The sequence below is a fragment of the Lichenostomus cassidix genome, chromosome Z (genome assembly GCF_008360975.1).
Source record: "Lichenostomus cassidix isolate B80296 chromosome Z, HeHo_3.0, whole genome shotgun sequence".
Taxonomy (NCBI): Eukaryota; Metazoa; Chordata; class Aves; order Passeriformes; family Meliphagidae; genus Lichenostomus; species Lichenostomus cassidix.
Window position 1 is genome coordinate 38,076,685 of NC_139511.1, and position 16,251 is coordinate 38,092,935.

The window sequence follows — 16,251 nt, forward strand, 5'->3', positions numbered from 1 at the left end:
AAGAAACTTAACTGTTTATACTACTTTACAGTAAATCCATAGCAGTGGCATTACACTGGCATAATGCCACCATGAAGCAAGAGCAGAACACCACTGTTAACAGCATGAGAACCTGTGCTGAAAATACCAGTTGCAACCTATTTGTAGAACAGCAGCAGATAATTAGGCTTATTTTTAAATGCATTTGAAGACATTCCAGTATCCAGAGGTACGTGTCAATAGACCCCCATGAGAACTGTTATGGCAACCAGCAGAAATAAATAACCAGTGAAGAAAGCCTGACTATCTATCCTCAAGCAATCTCAGTCCACAATCCCATCTACCCTCTGACCAGAGATTTTTGTCCATAAAAGTTCATGGATTCAGTTTTTCAAGTGTAGAACATCCAGCTGTTGAAAGACAGTATTTCTAACTCACCTTCTGTAATCTGAAATGGGAAAAAATCCCCAGACAACACAAAAACTCCCAGTCCTTTATTTCTGAGTTAAATGTCAACATTTTTGTTTCTCTTCACTGGACTGTGGTGAACTAAGAAGGTTAGTATAACGCTTAACTCCTCCCAGACATATAAAATGACAAGTTATCAACTCCATTCAAATACCTTTCATATAACTAAACACTTCAAATAAAGTTACAAAAATCAACATGGTGGACAACTGCTATTTAGTATTATGTTTTCTATTTAGAACATAAAAACATATCTACTTAGTCATCAATTGAAGTTATTTTAATATTAAACTTCACCAGAGTCATTTTGTACGTTTACACACAATTATTTTCAAGGCAAATACAGAATGGCACCATTGTTTTGGTCCCCCTTAGAAGAGGTTGTTGAGTAAATGAGCTATCAAAATGCTTATCCTATTCACTCAAATTTACAAACTACACCAACTTGGATTGTTTGCTTCTTTCTTTATAACTTCCACATTTTCAAAATAAAGGAGCAGCAAAGGACTCAATCCAAAAACATACTTCTGCAAAAAACAGTTACGTCGCACAAGCAAGAAGCTACTGTTAAGGCATATTTAGCATATTATTTTACTTTGACAAGATGTATGTGACTTGGATTCCTTCAGCTGAATTTTAGCATAGAGAGTCAAGAGATGAATAAGCTTAATTAAAAATATCTATTTCTGGTAAAAATCCTCCCACATTCACTAGCCATTTTGGATCAACTATTGGAATAGCCTCCAGAATAAACCACTTCTTGCTTACTGTTCACTGCAGTTAATCTCAAATAGTCAAGTCACTCTCAGTAAGGACTGGAAACCGAGAGATTTAGCAGACTAAAAATAGTTAAAAATTCAGCTAGTAAAACATGACACTTATTCTTCTGGGTCTTCATATTTAAAACAAATTCTGAATTTACAACATTCACTTGGGAATCATTAACACAATCAAAATCCCACTGTGGTACATGGTATCCTCTCTTTTATGCCTGCATCATCAGACCAGTGGAGAAAAGTTCTTGAAGAAGCTTGCTGAAAGTTGAGAGAGTCTTAGCACAAATCACATCTTCAACATGTTTGATGCAACTCTGAAAGTGGAGTATTGCACTGCTGATGTAGAACACGCTTCAGATTTATATGGATTTACTTTGGGTAGACATACAGATTATAGATATGGGGATGTTTTTAATTTTTTTTTGTTTTTTTATTATCTTCAGAGCATTTGCGAAAGTGATGGAATAACCACAGAATCAGTTTAAAGCTCAGTGACTGTACCCCACCCCATGAACCATCAGGACTGGTATTTGATTCAATCATGAAGACATGAAAATGAACATAGTACCAGGGTGTGGGCCTTAATCTTTATGCTTCATTGTACAGTATGTGGGCCAAAAGAAGAAACTACACAGTAACAACAGCACTGAAAAAGCCTTTTAAGAATTTGGAAAAGCCTGACAGTGCTTTAAATAGCAGTAGTATAGAACAAAAATTGTAATATGATGCATTTGCTTTTATGCCAGCTTCAGCAGAAGAGACAACAATGTTGTGATGTTTTCTAAAGCTCAATGCCATGATTCTTGCAGGAGAAAACTAAAAACAATACTGAGGAGGCTAATTAGATAAGCCATTTCCCCTCTTGTTAATTTTTAAGACTGGTTTGGTGCCATCCACTATGCATGAACTAATTTCTAATGCAGTTACATCCTGTCTATTCAAGTCCCATTTCCTCTGTATTCCCTCTATTTCCATATACTCTTTTCGTGATGCTTACTCCACCACAGATCTTGGGAAATGCTTAAAGAACACAGCACAGTTTATACAGGTAGACTTATATTCCACAGGAATATAAAAGTGATGGAACAAATAAATAATGTTTTCTTTCCAATTTAAAGGTTAGCTACATTTGTATTTACTGTGGGCAGAAGCTTGAAGGTAAAACAGGACAGGAAAGGGGATTTGGATCAAAGACAAAAAAATTATAAAATCACCTAATGTGTTAGAGGTAACTGATACTCTTAGAAAATGAAGCCAGGTTCACAATAAATAATGAAGGTGTAAGAGAATTTCCATTGTACACAGAACAACCATGAGGTGAATTGTTTTGCTGAACAGTTATAATGCAGTATTATGGGAAATCAGTAGCTGAAAACATGGCATGTTTCTGTTGTGAGTCTCTTTAAGGAAGAGTTCCAGAGAGAAAAGAGGAGAGAAGCAGTAAGCACAGCTGGAGTAAATAAAGCCCAGTGTTATCATCTCTTCATCTTCTCATAAGGATGGGAAAGCAAAAGACCTGCCATCTCTCTCCCTACAGCAAACTAAGCTGGCAGGAAAAAAATTAAATACTATCCATATTTTTATAGTCTGTAGCCTGAGATGTAGGATGAGAATTTAAATATTCACTTTTTTCCCCATCAGATAGCACTACCACTGCACATGGCTTTTAAAAAAAAGAAAGGCAACTGTTTATGTCACATGGCTAAAAAGCCAGATACATACAATCTCATATTTTGAGGTATGACTATGCAATTATCTGCACAAAAACATAATTTCTATTTCTACTCCAAATGTGCAAGGTCCACTCAGAGTTTTCTTCCATGTACTCCAATATGCTTACATGTACAGTGACTGTTATTACAGCCACTTCATTTATGGTTTTGAACATGTGGGAAAAGATGACACTACAGTGAACATCAATCACTTGTAGTAGTCCCTGCAACTCAATAAGCTAGTCCATCTTGAGCCTGCCCACACAGTATTTAGAAAGGGTGCAGGGGAATTTTTAGAGCAACGGAAGGTGCAACTGTCTTGAACACAGATACTTAGAAAAATGGCAATTTGGCATCAAAATGCCTGTTAATACCTAAGAGCTTGTCCATCCTGCCTCTGGGTTACTTGTTTTCTCCCCAGTTCCTTCTGGCATCCTATAAACAGCATATTATCATCAAGTCACTTGACTGCACTATCAGTTTTGCAACAAAGCACTAGATGCGACACAAGCATCCTCCACATCCTTGAATACACTGCCTAGTTCTATTCATATGCAGTGCAGCAAGTTACAGAGTGGTTGAATTGGCACTCAGTGCTTTCCAGGATAAGAACTGAGGCTTGGGAAAACTTCAGAAACAGCAACTTTTCATTAGTCTTGGCTGGCAGGGAAGATGGTTATTCAAAGAGAAGATTTACAGAGCACTGGCATGGACTTCCCTGAAAAGCAATAAACAAGAAGAAAATGCTCAAGAAAAACATTATTTTACAAGTAATATTGAAGACATTCATTCAGAGAAAAAAAAATCCTATAAAAATTTTCCTTCAAAATAGTTAAATGGGACAAAAGCACTATTTCACCACTATCATCAATTTGCAATTTCTAACATTAAAAAAATACTACACTCACCATCTCCAGGCACTGACATGAAATGAGCATCAACCCGTTTTTCATCCTCTCCATAATCATTCTTTGCCAGTAAGGTATAAGCACCATTATTAAGGTGTGTAGGATTGTCCAGCTGAAGGCAGCCATGGTATTCACTTTGATTGATAACGTGTATTTTAGTACAGATGTATTCAGACTCATTCAGTACAGCTCCTTCATAGAACCACTGCAATGTGGGCTTAGGGTTCCCTTTCACAGTGAATGGAATACACCAGTGGTGGTCCGGGGTTGGAGATTCAATAAACGTGATATTTGGTGCAACTATATTGGAAGAAAGAGTGAACATCAGCATATTCTGAACATGTCCTTCCTTCCTCCCCTTTCTCCCTCCCTCCCTCTCTCCCTCCCAAGTTGATGGAAGTATTTTTCATTCATCAGTACCAAAGTATGTTACTGGATGGAATGGTACCTATTCAAAGGATATTCACACAGGAACATACCTGCTCTGCCTAGAGAACCATGCTGAACTGAACTGAACCTGCTCTTTAGAAAGGAAAAAAACAAACTAGTTCAAATACTGAACACGTGTTAAATTATTTAAACGTGTAAGGTATACAAAGTTCAGTTACTGGATCACTTAGAAGGGGAAAAGAGACATTTTAACTTTGCTGAAAAAAGTGCACAGGAATGCTGAAGGAAAACAACAGTATTGAAAATATTTACAAGTTGGCCAAAAGCAAGTAGTACTGAAAAGACATTCAGCAAGCAATCCAGACTAGCAGATTATTTTCTTAACAGAATCATACAGAACAGATTACTTAATTCTCTAGACTTTTCTGTCAGGGAGAGATAATTCTCTACTATAGATATTCTCATTTTGTTGAAACCTGATAAATGCCTCAAGTTTATAGACCTCTTCTGATGCCCTCAAGAGATTATTCCAACATCTTTCTCAATGTTTTCCTTTATATTTATTCTTAACTACATCCAATTTCATCTAGTTATACTCCATTTTATCACTCATAACAGTGCCAAGATCAGAATCTCATTTACACTGTTCAAACATTTCTAGTTCATGTTCATTCCCATAGTTATTACATATCCAATTTCAACCTACAAACTTACATCTACAGTGATTTTCCAGTTTACTCTGTCATAAGCACATGCTGAGCAAAGTTTGTCATCTACAAAGTGTTCCATTCCCATCTTCAATTAAACAGAGGATTGCAACTTGTGAAAACACGCTGTATAGCTCATGTAAAACAAAATCAGCCTGGAGCTGAGATCTAAGAAGCCAGTGCCTCTGCATTCTATATGCCTTCCCCTTCCTTGGCCCTGAGAAATAAGTGTACTATTCAAAGCTATGACAAATAAATTTACATCTGACTGTACAAATGTTGAACAAAGCAGTTGTTGTTTCAGATGGCAAGAGCTTAAACGTGTAGTCTTGTATAATTCTACTAGCCTGTTGATGCATTCACACTTTGCAATTCCTAAGACAGTGTTCATGTACATACACACCATTACAAACCTTCCCACAATGACAGTGCCATTCAGAGTTCAGGGTTTCAGACCTTTACTTACAGATTGTTTAAACGGGAAGATAAAGAAGTTAGAAGTATATTTCTTACAGAACACAGAGCTAAAAAAGCTAAATGCAACAACTGCTGATTGGGCTACTCCTAGCATTAACTGCAGTAGATAGTTCACACGCCTTAAGGGTTTTCATTTTGACAGCCAGAGGGTCAAAAAAATACCCAAAACAGTTCCTGCCAATGCAGTTCGGCCTCAGGGTCTGTATGGAGGCCTGCATACGTACAGAATACCGTAAGCTCAGCAGAGGCTTGGTCCTCTCCCACAATGTTCTCTGCTACACAGGAAATCCACAGTCCACTGTCCATTGATGACACATTCTTGATGGTGAGAGAGGCAGGGTTCTTGTTTGTGTCACTCTACAAGTGATCAGAAAAACATGCATGTGTCAACCACAGCATTAAGAACAAAGGAGAGGGAGGGAATTACTGACCACAGCTGAATGGCATTTTTCATTTTCCCTTCCTTTTAGCTGTAACTGTCCACAATTAATCACAGCCTTATTTTAGTGTCATCGAAACAGACCCAGAACATGTACAGAACCAATTGTAACAGTCAGTGCCAGTGGATTCAAAGCTTCAAAGTCCTGCTGCAAACATTGCACCCAACCATGTTTCTGTCCTGTCCCTTTCAGTCTATGCCCTTTTTTTTAACACTTTATCCCTTTTACACGAATGGTCTTCTCCTCTAAAAATACAGTCTTCCTCATCCCTCTCTCCTACTTCATGACTGATTTCTATGGTCTACCTCTGCATATTCTCCTTGAACTTTTTTTCCTGCCTATATTCTGTTCAGTCCTTGCTTTACTCATCTTTTTCTCTCTTTCCTTTTAACCTATGCATGATATCTCTTCCACTGCTGCCTTCTGAGCCCTACTGTATCTTGACAATGTTTTCTATCTCCTTCTTGACCAAATTTCTTTTGAAAGCTTTCTTTCCTCAAGAAACCCTCCATAAGAAACTACATATTTTCTGCTGCCTAAGCTATTGCATAAGTACTCTTTTATGTGTTTAAGAACAGGATAATTAAGGTAAGAATGGTAATTCTTATAAATCTTGATTCTTATTAATTCTTAGAAAGCTCAGTGTCCTTCTACAGCCTTAAATAACACACTTAATATGCAGCTATGTCACACTGATTAAGCAAATATGGCTGTATTACACACACACAGAAAGCACTAGCAAAACTAGTTGTTACTCTGATGATCATATATCAAGCCATTCATATAATTTATTTCCATACTTGAATTTTTCATAAAGACCTAGACTATTTTGTTAAACTGGAAAGGAACCAAGACATGCTCCAAAAATAAGTAATAATTATGATAATTTTTAAAAACTGTTTTTGAGGTACTTTTTGTCGTGGACACATACATGTCAGTGCTACAGATAACACAAAAAAATAACACACTGTAACTTGTAAAACCACAGCAACCTTAAGCGGCAGTCAACAGTAATCTGTGGGAACACTGCTGCACACAGTCCTGTGCAACCAGACTTTTGAACCTTGAGATGATACCACAACTCCACCTGAGTTCAAAGTCCCTCCAAACTCAGTGTGATGGTAGGTGAGGCAGGTGGAAAAGCAAACACCCCTTTGCACATTTCCCTATTTTGCAAAGCTCAGAGGTGAATAGTGCTCAAAGCTGAACTGAAAGCAGAGGGGGCTCAACCACAGGTTCAGGGCTGAAATCTAGAGCAAGAAAAATCTAAACAACTTGTGGCTAGCACAGGTCTTTCTTGTGAGAACATTCTGCTGTGTTTCATAAACAAAGATAAAGTCTGGATGTTTTTCAAACATGTCCCGAGACTTGGACAGTTCAGGCCTGGCCAATTGGGCCTAGGGGGAGGTTTCTGGCTGACCAATCTGGGCGACCTCTGAAAAGTCTATATATATATGGAAATCAAAATAATAAACGCCTTTTCTTGCTACACTGAGAACTGGAATCCTTTTCTCTGCTAGCGGCTCAACAGCAACAACAACTTCAGTGAGACTGTCAACCCAGAAACTCAGAACATAAAAGTTAGCTTTGCAGAACTAGAGTCTAGGTTTAACTTTTGCTAATGTCTCTCTTTTAAATCAGGGGAGAGAAAAAAGGGAAAAGCAGCATATGAGATGAAGCAAACAAAGGCAGAAACTGAGATATGGAAGCAAAAGAAAATAAACCAAAAGCAACACTCATAGAAAACGATAACTGTGAATGGCAAAAAAGGTTTAAAAGGCATATGCTCTTCTGCTACTGAAACGACTGCTGTGCTCCATGACTAAGGTTATAGCCAGCCGGTATCATGAGCCCCTCCAAAATAGCATGATGAAGTTATGCTAGGACAGAATAGCCATATAAACCTTGAAACAAACTGACCATGGCCTTTCAAAGATGAGAGGGTTAAAAAATTAGATTATCTCACTTTTTGAACAGTATCCCACATTCATTTTGGCTCCCAGAATTAAATTTTTTAAAAAAGGAAAAAAATAAATAAAAGAGCGCAACTTGGCATAGGTTCCCCAAACTGTTTTAATTTCTTGTTCTTGATGATGACTGATGCCTTGATGCCTTTGGGGAGTTTTACAGATCAAAGTTTAAAAATTCAACTAGTGCTCTGTAGAGCTCTTATTTATGAAAGCTGGAATGAAAGACAGGCCAGTTAATTTCTATACAAGCCTGATAAAATGAACTTCGGAAAGAAAATATAAAGACTGTGAAACTCAAGAGGTCCTTTCTGCTCCTCACTGCTGGAAGAATTTTTGAAGTACACATCACACATCTTGTACAGACCAAGAAGCTTCAGGCAGTGCACACCATCCTGAATGTAGGACAGTCAATGCCGTAAAATCGTACAAAACATGGGTTTTTACTACTGTGAAATAATAGCAATTTATGATGTCAGCAGCTGCATGTTGAAGATCTGCATATATGCCCCTCCTCTGTCAACACTTTCATCAGAAAGAACTTAAGCAGCACATAGTCTACAGTAGAGACAAAAAATATAAAGACCCCAGAAAACAAAAATGCCCCACCTAGATAATTTCAAAGAGGAAAGATATTTATACACCATTACAAAAAACAAACCAAAACAAAACCAACCCAACAGTCTTTTAAGTAAAATCTTCAATTTCAAGGCTTCCTGTTGCTGCTAAGTGTGTTGAAGAAAAATTAAACAAGCCACAAAATATTTACCACCAAATTCCAGCACATCAAATTTTGAAATGAAAATATAATAAAATTTCAGACACAAAGATTTTTTCACAATTAGTATAGATTAGATTTATTCTCTGTAGGTAGGTATCAGTGATAGTAAGAAAGTCTTTGTGTTTCAGTTTCCCAACTCACATTACTTTCAAAAATTTATATTACTCTCATTTACAAGTGAACATCCAAAAACCAGACTGCAAATCAGAGTCTTGAGAAACAAGTGTCCGCCATTCCCAAAAGCACTGCCACAGTCACCCTGGATTGAAAGTAACTGGAAGATAAACGTAATCCCAACATTAATTTTCTATTTCATCTTTTAATAGAAGGCTAACTAGAGCTGGACATGAAACTTCATTCCATCCTTCAGCAGGAATCACTTGTCTCTGAGTGGTCACATATTTGAACATAAAACTTACCTCATGGTTTGAAACAAGATTAGTTACCACCCAGGACACATTTGGGGCTGGCCCACCAGTAGTATCACAGTACAACGTGATGCTCTTTCCTTCCACCACGGTGATGTTGTAATTGCTTAAGTTTGCTGAGGGCAAGTCTACAAGAGAAACAACAAAATAACCCCACATGTATTTGTATTTCATAGAATTGATACCATGCAACTCTAAGCAAGCCATATAAATGCAAGTACTACATCAAATATTCACTGTAGTCAGTACTACTCAGTCATGCAGTACAAACAGGTTCTTTGGAAATATACAACTACAAATTTTATCTGCTAGGTATTTTCTGCCCCAGCTCTCCTTCACATCCCAAGAAAACATTACTGCACGTTGAAATACACTAACTAATTAATTATACAGGAATACATGTGAGGTGCACAAACAAAAATTATCCTAACTTCAGTTTTTAACTTCCAAATGAAAAAACCCTCTCTCTTTACTCTTTAAAACTAGAAATTGTATCTGTCTTTTTGCAACAGCTGCAAAGCAACCCCCATGTTCCAGTGATACTGTGGTATTTCAACTGTGCTCCACAACACTAACAGGAAAATCCCCACTGCAACCCTCCCTCTCATACAGAGACAGCTCAGAGAGAGCAGGGCAACACCTAGATCTTAAACTCAAAGTGAGGAAAACAGAGCACTCAACAGTTTGAGCTAGAGAAGAGAAACGATAGAAGAGAGGGTTGGCAGTTGCACAGAGCTCTACCCAAGGCACCTCAGCTGACTTTTCTATTGCCCTCAAAAAAGCAGAAAAGCAGTGAGATGGTTGCACTTCCATTTGCACATCAGATAACAAGACCAGGTTTTACAAGAATCAGGACTTCCCCTACATCTTACAGAGCTATAAATCATTCTGCCTCGTTCTAAGGCACACAAAGCAAAATGGGAGTTTCCCAGAGAGTAAATTTATGCTGCATGTTTACAAGAACACAAGGAATTATAGACTGACCCTCTTCAAAAATAAGACCAGCAATATCAGTAGATATCAGGCACAGAAGAACATTTCATATTTATTTATGTAACAAATAATTATGTACCATTCTAGAAATACGTTCTTTCTTAAAAGATACTATGCCATCATTTGAAGCTGGTACACTCTGTAAATGACAGAATCTTGGTCTCCTTTTTGAGGCATTTCACATCAACTGTTCCAGGCAAATTTTACTTGCAATTTATCATCTCAAATAATCAAGCTTATCTGCTGTGCAGGACAGTTAAGCACGATCTTGCAATGACCTTCCTTTTTCTGAAACAACAGCTCTCTTTGGTTTTGTTTTTCAGTTTGAGAGTACAGCAGTTTCATCATTGACTCGATAGTATAGGAGTCTAACAGACATTTTTGTATTTATGTAAAACATCCAAAACAACTATCAAATCACTGTGAACACATCCATATGTTTGCTGGAGGTTCAACAGGAGTTATATATATTGGAAAACACCCTTTAATTAGTTCAATAAAAACATAAATGAGGGGAAGTAATATGGAAAAGAAGATGAATAATCTTCCTGACAATCCTTTCTTGCCTAATAAGATTTGAAGATCATCACAAGTATACAATAACTGCTCAGCCAATTCTCACAGTGTTTTAAATAGTGTGGTAATATGATTCCCATTATAGGCATCACGGATTTCTTCTATTATGTTCACTTTGTAAATCATATGTCAAAGTTTATCGAGACAGAGCTGGAGAGTTTGTATGCCTTGATGCAGTAATCTGTTAGCAAAGGTAGCGATCTGCTCTAGCCTGCTGTGAATTCAAATCTCACCAGTGTCTGTCAACTAGCTGAGCAGGAAATAAAACTAATCTTAGGGAACATTTGGATATCAATTATGGTAGTTAGAGAACAAGAAGATAAGTAATGAGATAATTTGCTTTATAAAGTTACACTTCCACAACACCTCTGAATACTATTCCAATTACTCTTGCCAGACCTGAACATGCAAAGAGATAAAAAGTACTCACTCTTCCTGACCTTAGCCATTGGGATGAGGTCTACATGATAGATTAGCATTTTGCTGTGCAAACTGGCACAGCTCCTACTAACGCATCATTTTAAGTGAAGCTTCTCATGCAAGCAAAAATAAAAACAACTTTGGTCCCTTAGAGCTATCCTTTAATAGCTGGTATGTTCTGAGACAACTTCTTCCTGCAATGTGTTTATTTATAGAATATGCAACTGAAGTTTAATTCCTCTGGTACTGGCTCTGGTTCCCACCCAGAACCAGATCAAGTTCTATTTATTTGCAGAAGTCTGCACATGTCATTTTGGTGTTACATGGAAAGAGCTACATCATGCCTGTATCCTGCCAGAAGGTTATAAAATAACTGTGCTTAGTATTCTGTATGTTCCTAAAGTTGCACTAAAAACCAGTTGCAAGGTCCCTGCATCAAAAAAAAGTACAGATGGAACAGAACAGAACAGAATGGAGTGGAGTGGAGTGGAATGGAATGGAATGAAATGGAACGGAATGGATTAGAATTAGAATTAGAATTAGAATTAGAATTAGAATTGGAATTAGGAATAGAATAGAATAGAATAGAATAGAATAGAATAGAATAGAATAGAATAGAATAGAAATCACATTATTGTGTGTGTTTTCTTTTACTCTTTTTCCCAATCATAAAATGGATGGAAAACACAATAATTGTTTTAGGATTAATTTCTTCTGGTTAGATACATTGAGATAGTGTGTTTTAACTACAAGGTCATTTTGCTTTTATTTCCAGTGGCACCCAGACTGCTCTACAGCAGAATCCACTCTAGTTGAGATGTGGCTCTGTTTGGGAAAAGCAAGACAGTCATAAGGCCTCATCTAGACATGTGATATGTTGCCTTTAACAGCAAAGCAGTGACACTAAGCAACAAAACCTGCACTTACAAACTGTAAAAAAACCAAAAAACAAAAAAAAATACATTGTGGGTATTTCAAAAAACCCACAATGTACCTTAATATACACACATGCTCAGTCTATATGCTCAGTGTAGTGAGGTCATTTATGCTGGTCAGTAGCACTTATACAACTACAGATATCCAACCATGCTCTTATTACTCCTGAGTTAATATCCAACCATGCTCTTATTACTCCTGAGTTAATTTGGTTAAATACCAATTTGAGATGGATATCACTTTTGTTGACAGGCATGCACACTTTAAAGACTTTGTAAACAGCAATTGATAAAAACAATCAGATAACACACTCAAATACTTTTGTATACTGCCAGCACAGTAAGATTAGACTGTAGCATAAGGGCCTACACAAGATAGACATGACATCATCTTTCCACAAGTTTCATTTTGATTTCTCTCAGACAGAGATTACTCTGTGCCCCAAAGTTTGAAACATAACCTCTGTTTCAAACTTGGATAGAATTATTATAACTCTGGATATCAGCAATAACCCTGCTAGTATCCGATTGATTTTTCAAGTTTGCTATATTTTTGGTCTTAACCTTCTGCAGCAATGAATTTTACAGGCTGTACAAGAGCCATTCTCTTTTACCAGTTCTGAAATATCTCACTGACATTCAAATTTATTGAGGACTCTCCTATTCTGGTGGAACAGAGTAAAGAGAGTTTCTGAATGATCTTAAGATCACTTTGTTTTATTTTGTCTTTCAATTCTTCTTTCTTTTCAATAATCAATCCAAAGCCTGTCAATCTCTACAAAAATTGGAGAACAGAACCTGCTATGAGAACTTTAAACTGCAATGTAGAGAGTAACAAAGTTCAAGAGATTAAAGCATACACTAAAATCCATGCTCTTCATTATGCACTGGTACATAACAGCTATGTTCTTTCACTACATACAGAATGTATTTTCTCATATTCAACTTTATTACACTTTATTCCCAGGAATAAGCAGCTCTGGATTAGAATAAGGAGCCACTTCCCTCACCCCAGCACAACTAGACAGAACTAGAGACAAGCAGGAAGAACTCATTTATGACAGCTGAGTCTCTCCAAATATCATCTTATGCTTTAAGAGAAACAAACACTCCTTTAAGTAGGATTTGGGGGGGGGGGCATTTACCTTCACAGACCGTCATTACTCCAAAAGGATGGCCTGAAGCCATCAGACAGTGAAACTGTCAAACATCTCTAGGGAATGACTCACATCTTCCCTGTGCACAGCTGGGGCTTCAGCAGCCACAAACCCAAACTTCGGATGCCATTTTTAAAGGTTACTTCTACATTCGGCTACAGAACTGTCATTGGAAATTAAGAAAATGAATGTGCCTAAATTCCTAGAGGGCTTTCCAAGTTTTCATCCTGTAACTTATTACTTTCTACAGAAAACTTAAACTGGTCTTCCTAGAGCCAGACCATCACTATACGTCAAAGCAAGGATATGATCTAATAGAGAAATAAAAACTGTACTCTGTAAGTCAACTCTTAGCACCAAGAACACTTTAGGAAGTAAACTAAAGGAACTTTTAAAAAAAGGTGGTCTTAAGCCAGAAGAAGCAAATCTACCATTACACCAAAGATACTGTTTCACTATCTGCAGTTACAAAAATTTTTACAAAATTAATACCAGAATTTTTAAAAAATTAATACCAGATTGACTTTTTCTGCTTCAGCTTTCATCTGGTCAGTTCTGGGATTTGTTCAGTTGCTCAAAAACTTTAAAAACTCTCTCAATATGGTCAATTAGCCTCACTAATACCTAAGAAATTACAGGATGAAAAAATTAGTACCTGTGAGAATACTGTAAATTCAATATTGCATTCATTTATGCCGTCCTTTGCACACTAAGTCCCTGGTTTTCATCAGACCCTCAGCAAACCCCCAGGAGTCTAGACATGACAGAGTGTCACTAAATGGTTTACAATGTGGCCCATGATATCTCCTTTTTGCTTGGCATGTTTTTGGAGGTCAATTTGCTGTGTGATAAGAACAAGGACTTACCAAGAAAAAAAAATTACAATTGTTTTTTCTGCATCTTATTTTTAACAAGGTAATTTTAATCCTTACCTGAAATCCTTAACCATCTTTTTAATAAACATATCAGACACAGAATAATTTAATAAATACTGGGGCAGCAACCATCTATCAAACTGAACCATTTAAGGCAGACTACCAGAACCACTGATTTATAAAATATCCACTGAATTTTTTCAGGTACAGTGGTTCAAACCAGTCTACTTTCCTAACATAAAATTACGGTCTAGAGTTCTTCATTCTCCTGGTCTGGCTTTTTCAGTCTAGGGAGAAAACATACAACTGATTACATCTCTACAGTACAGTCTGGTAACAACCACTACTTATACTGCCTGGAGCCTGAGAACAGGATGGTTGAAAATGAAATTTGTTATGAACTGTCACATAGATGTGCAAATGTCAGAGGTCTTACTGGCTCAAAACAGGTTGTATCAATATACGGAAAACAGACTTTTCTTGTATCATTCTATTTAAATTGTGCCTTGCTTGAAAAGACAGTAATGTTTACAAATTCCAAAGGTCTTTTTCTATAACCTTTTAAGGGTTCAAAAAAAACCAGCAAGAAACTTTCTTGTAATTCTAGCTATAAAGAAAAGAGCTGTTGGATATGTGACTCACCTCTTGTTTTCACTTAACAAAAGCCTGCAACCAACAAGCTCTGAGCCAGATTTCAGCCATTAGGTAAGTGGGCAGGTTTCCACTGAAGTCTGCAGAATGACAGGGTCAAAAAGCACCCTGGCTGCATCTTTAAAGGACTATAAAAAGGGTATCCCAAAAGTTTACATGCAAAGCATTAATTAAAGAAACATAAGCAATTGTTTCCATTTCCTGTTGTATCACAACTACAGAATCAAAATGCTCAAATACACAGAGAAAATTGCAGATATCTCACAGAAGTTGTTACAAGATGACAAGCACAAACATAGTCAACAAAGATTAAAAAAATATGTTAGGCAAATAATATAAAGGATTAGCAGAAATAAGGAACATTTACAACAAATTTTCATCTTTCATTTATATTCTGGACCCCAAGATTCCCATCTTCATTTTTTTTCTGGAGCTCTAAGATCCCTTTCCTCTCCAGTCTTCATTTCACTACACTAACTACCACACTCCACTCTCCATTGCTTCACTAGGACTTTGCCATCATGAACAACAAAACTTGAAATTTCCAATGGATTAACCTGGACAGAAAAGCGTTAATCTCGGAGCTACAAGAGAAAAAGATGAAAAAGAATCCAGAATTATGACCCATTTCCCCAGATTTCTATCCTCTGCCCACCAAGTGTGAATGTAAATTAAAAAAACCTGCCCTGGATCAAAATTTCTTCAAATCTTCAGGAGAATATACAGCCATTGAATAAAGCACTGAATCACCACTGAATAGACATATGCTTACCATGTGGCGCAGCAAATATTGATGGGTGTTTTCCACAATGACCAAATGTACCAATGGTACTTTGCACAGGTCTGGCAGAACGTATTTCTCTCAGGAGGCAGAATAAGTGATATGGCAGCTCACTGAGCCACCCAAATACTTTAAAATACTAAAAGAAATCTGCCTCCTATCATGCCATGTCTGATTGTCACTTTCAACTGGGAACCTTTATGGAAAATAATAAAACAAGTACAGTCTCTACCAGAAGATGGTAAGTCTAATTTAAAGTATGCTTTCCCAAAGCCAATGCACTCTTATTTTGCCTTTAAACACTCCATCACTCCCTACTTAACTAAAATTTTCACTATAAGCTAACTTTACAGAGAGCCAGCACGTGCCACAGCAAAGACCACAAGACTTGCTAATTCATCTTCAAAACCACAGCAACAAGCACTGTCTCCACAGAACTGTCACCCCATCCAGGGTTTCCAAGGCAATCATGAATGTAGTGCGGCCAAAAACCACCAACAGATTGCATAAATTCAGTTGGACACCAAGTTGTCCTCTTCAGTCAACCTGTACAGAAGCTCTGAAGGTTGCTGCTGCTGTTTCAAGCCAGATGAAGGGCTTACATTTCCAAGGCTTACATCAGCTCCTTAACATTTGTCCCAGACCTTTCTTTCAAGATCCCTAGGTGCAATCCGGACTCTTATAGGAAGGTGCTGAATAAAAAAGGATCTTGCAGCACCTGAATTGTTTAATCGACCTGGTCCCAAGTAATAATATAAACACTTTGCAAGAATTTTGAGATGATGTGTTTTTACAGAGGCTATCAACCTTATCAATACCTCCCTTGCTAG

The 16,251-nt window shown here is 37.2% G+C and overlaps 1 protein-coding gene across 1 annotated transcript in view; it reads right to left on the reverse strand.

Annotated features, from left to right (window-relative positions):
* The window catches only part of NTRK2 (neurotrophic receptor tyrosine kinase 2), a 199,743-nt gene that overhangs the window by 148,937 nt on the left and 34,555 nt on the right, over nucleotides 1–16,251 (reverse strand). Inside the window, exons 6-8 of the mRNA XM_085041990.1 lie at nucleotides 9,025–9,161; nucleotides 5,642–5,774; nucleotides 3,844–4,143 (exon numbers count right to left, since the gene is read on the reverse strand). Of these exons, the coding sequence (XP_084898116.1) occupies nucleotides 3,844–4,143; nucleotides 5,642–5,774; nucleotides 9,025–9,161 (570 nt within the window). The remainder of the gene's footprint in view (nucleotides 1–3,843; nucleotides 4,144–5,641; nucleotides 5,775–9,024; nucleotides 9,162–16,251) is intronic.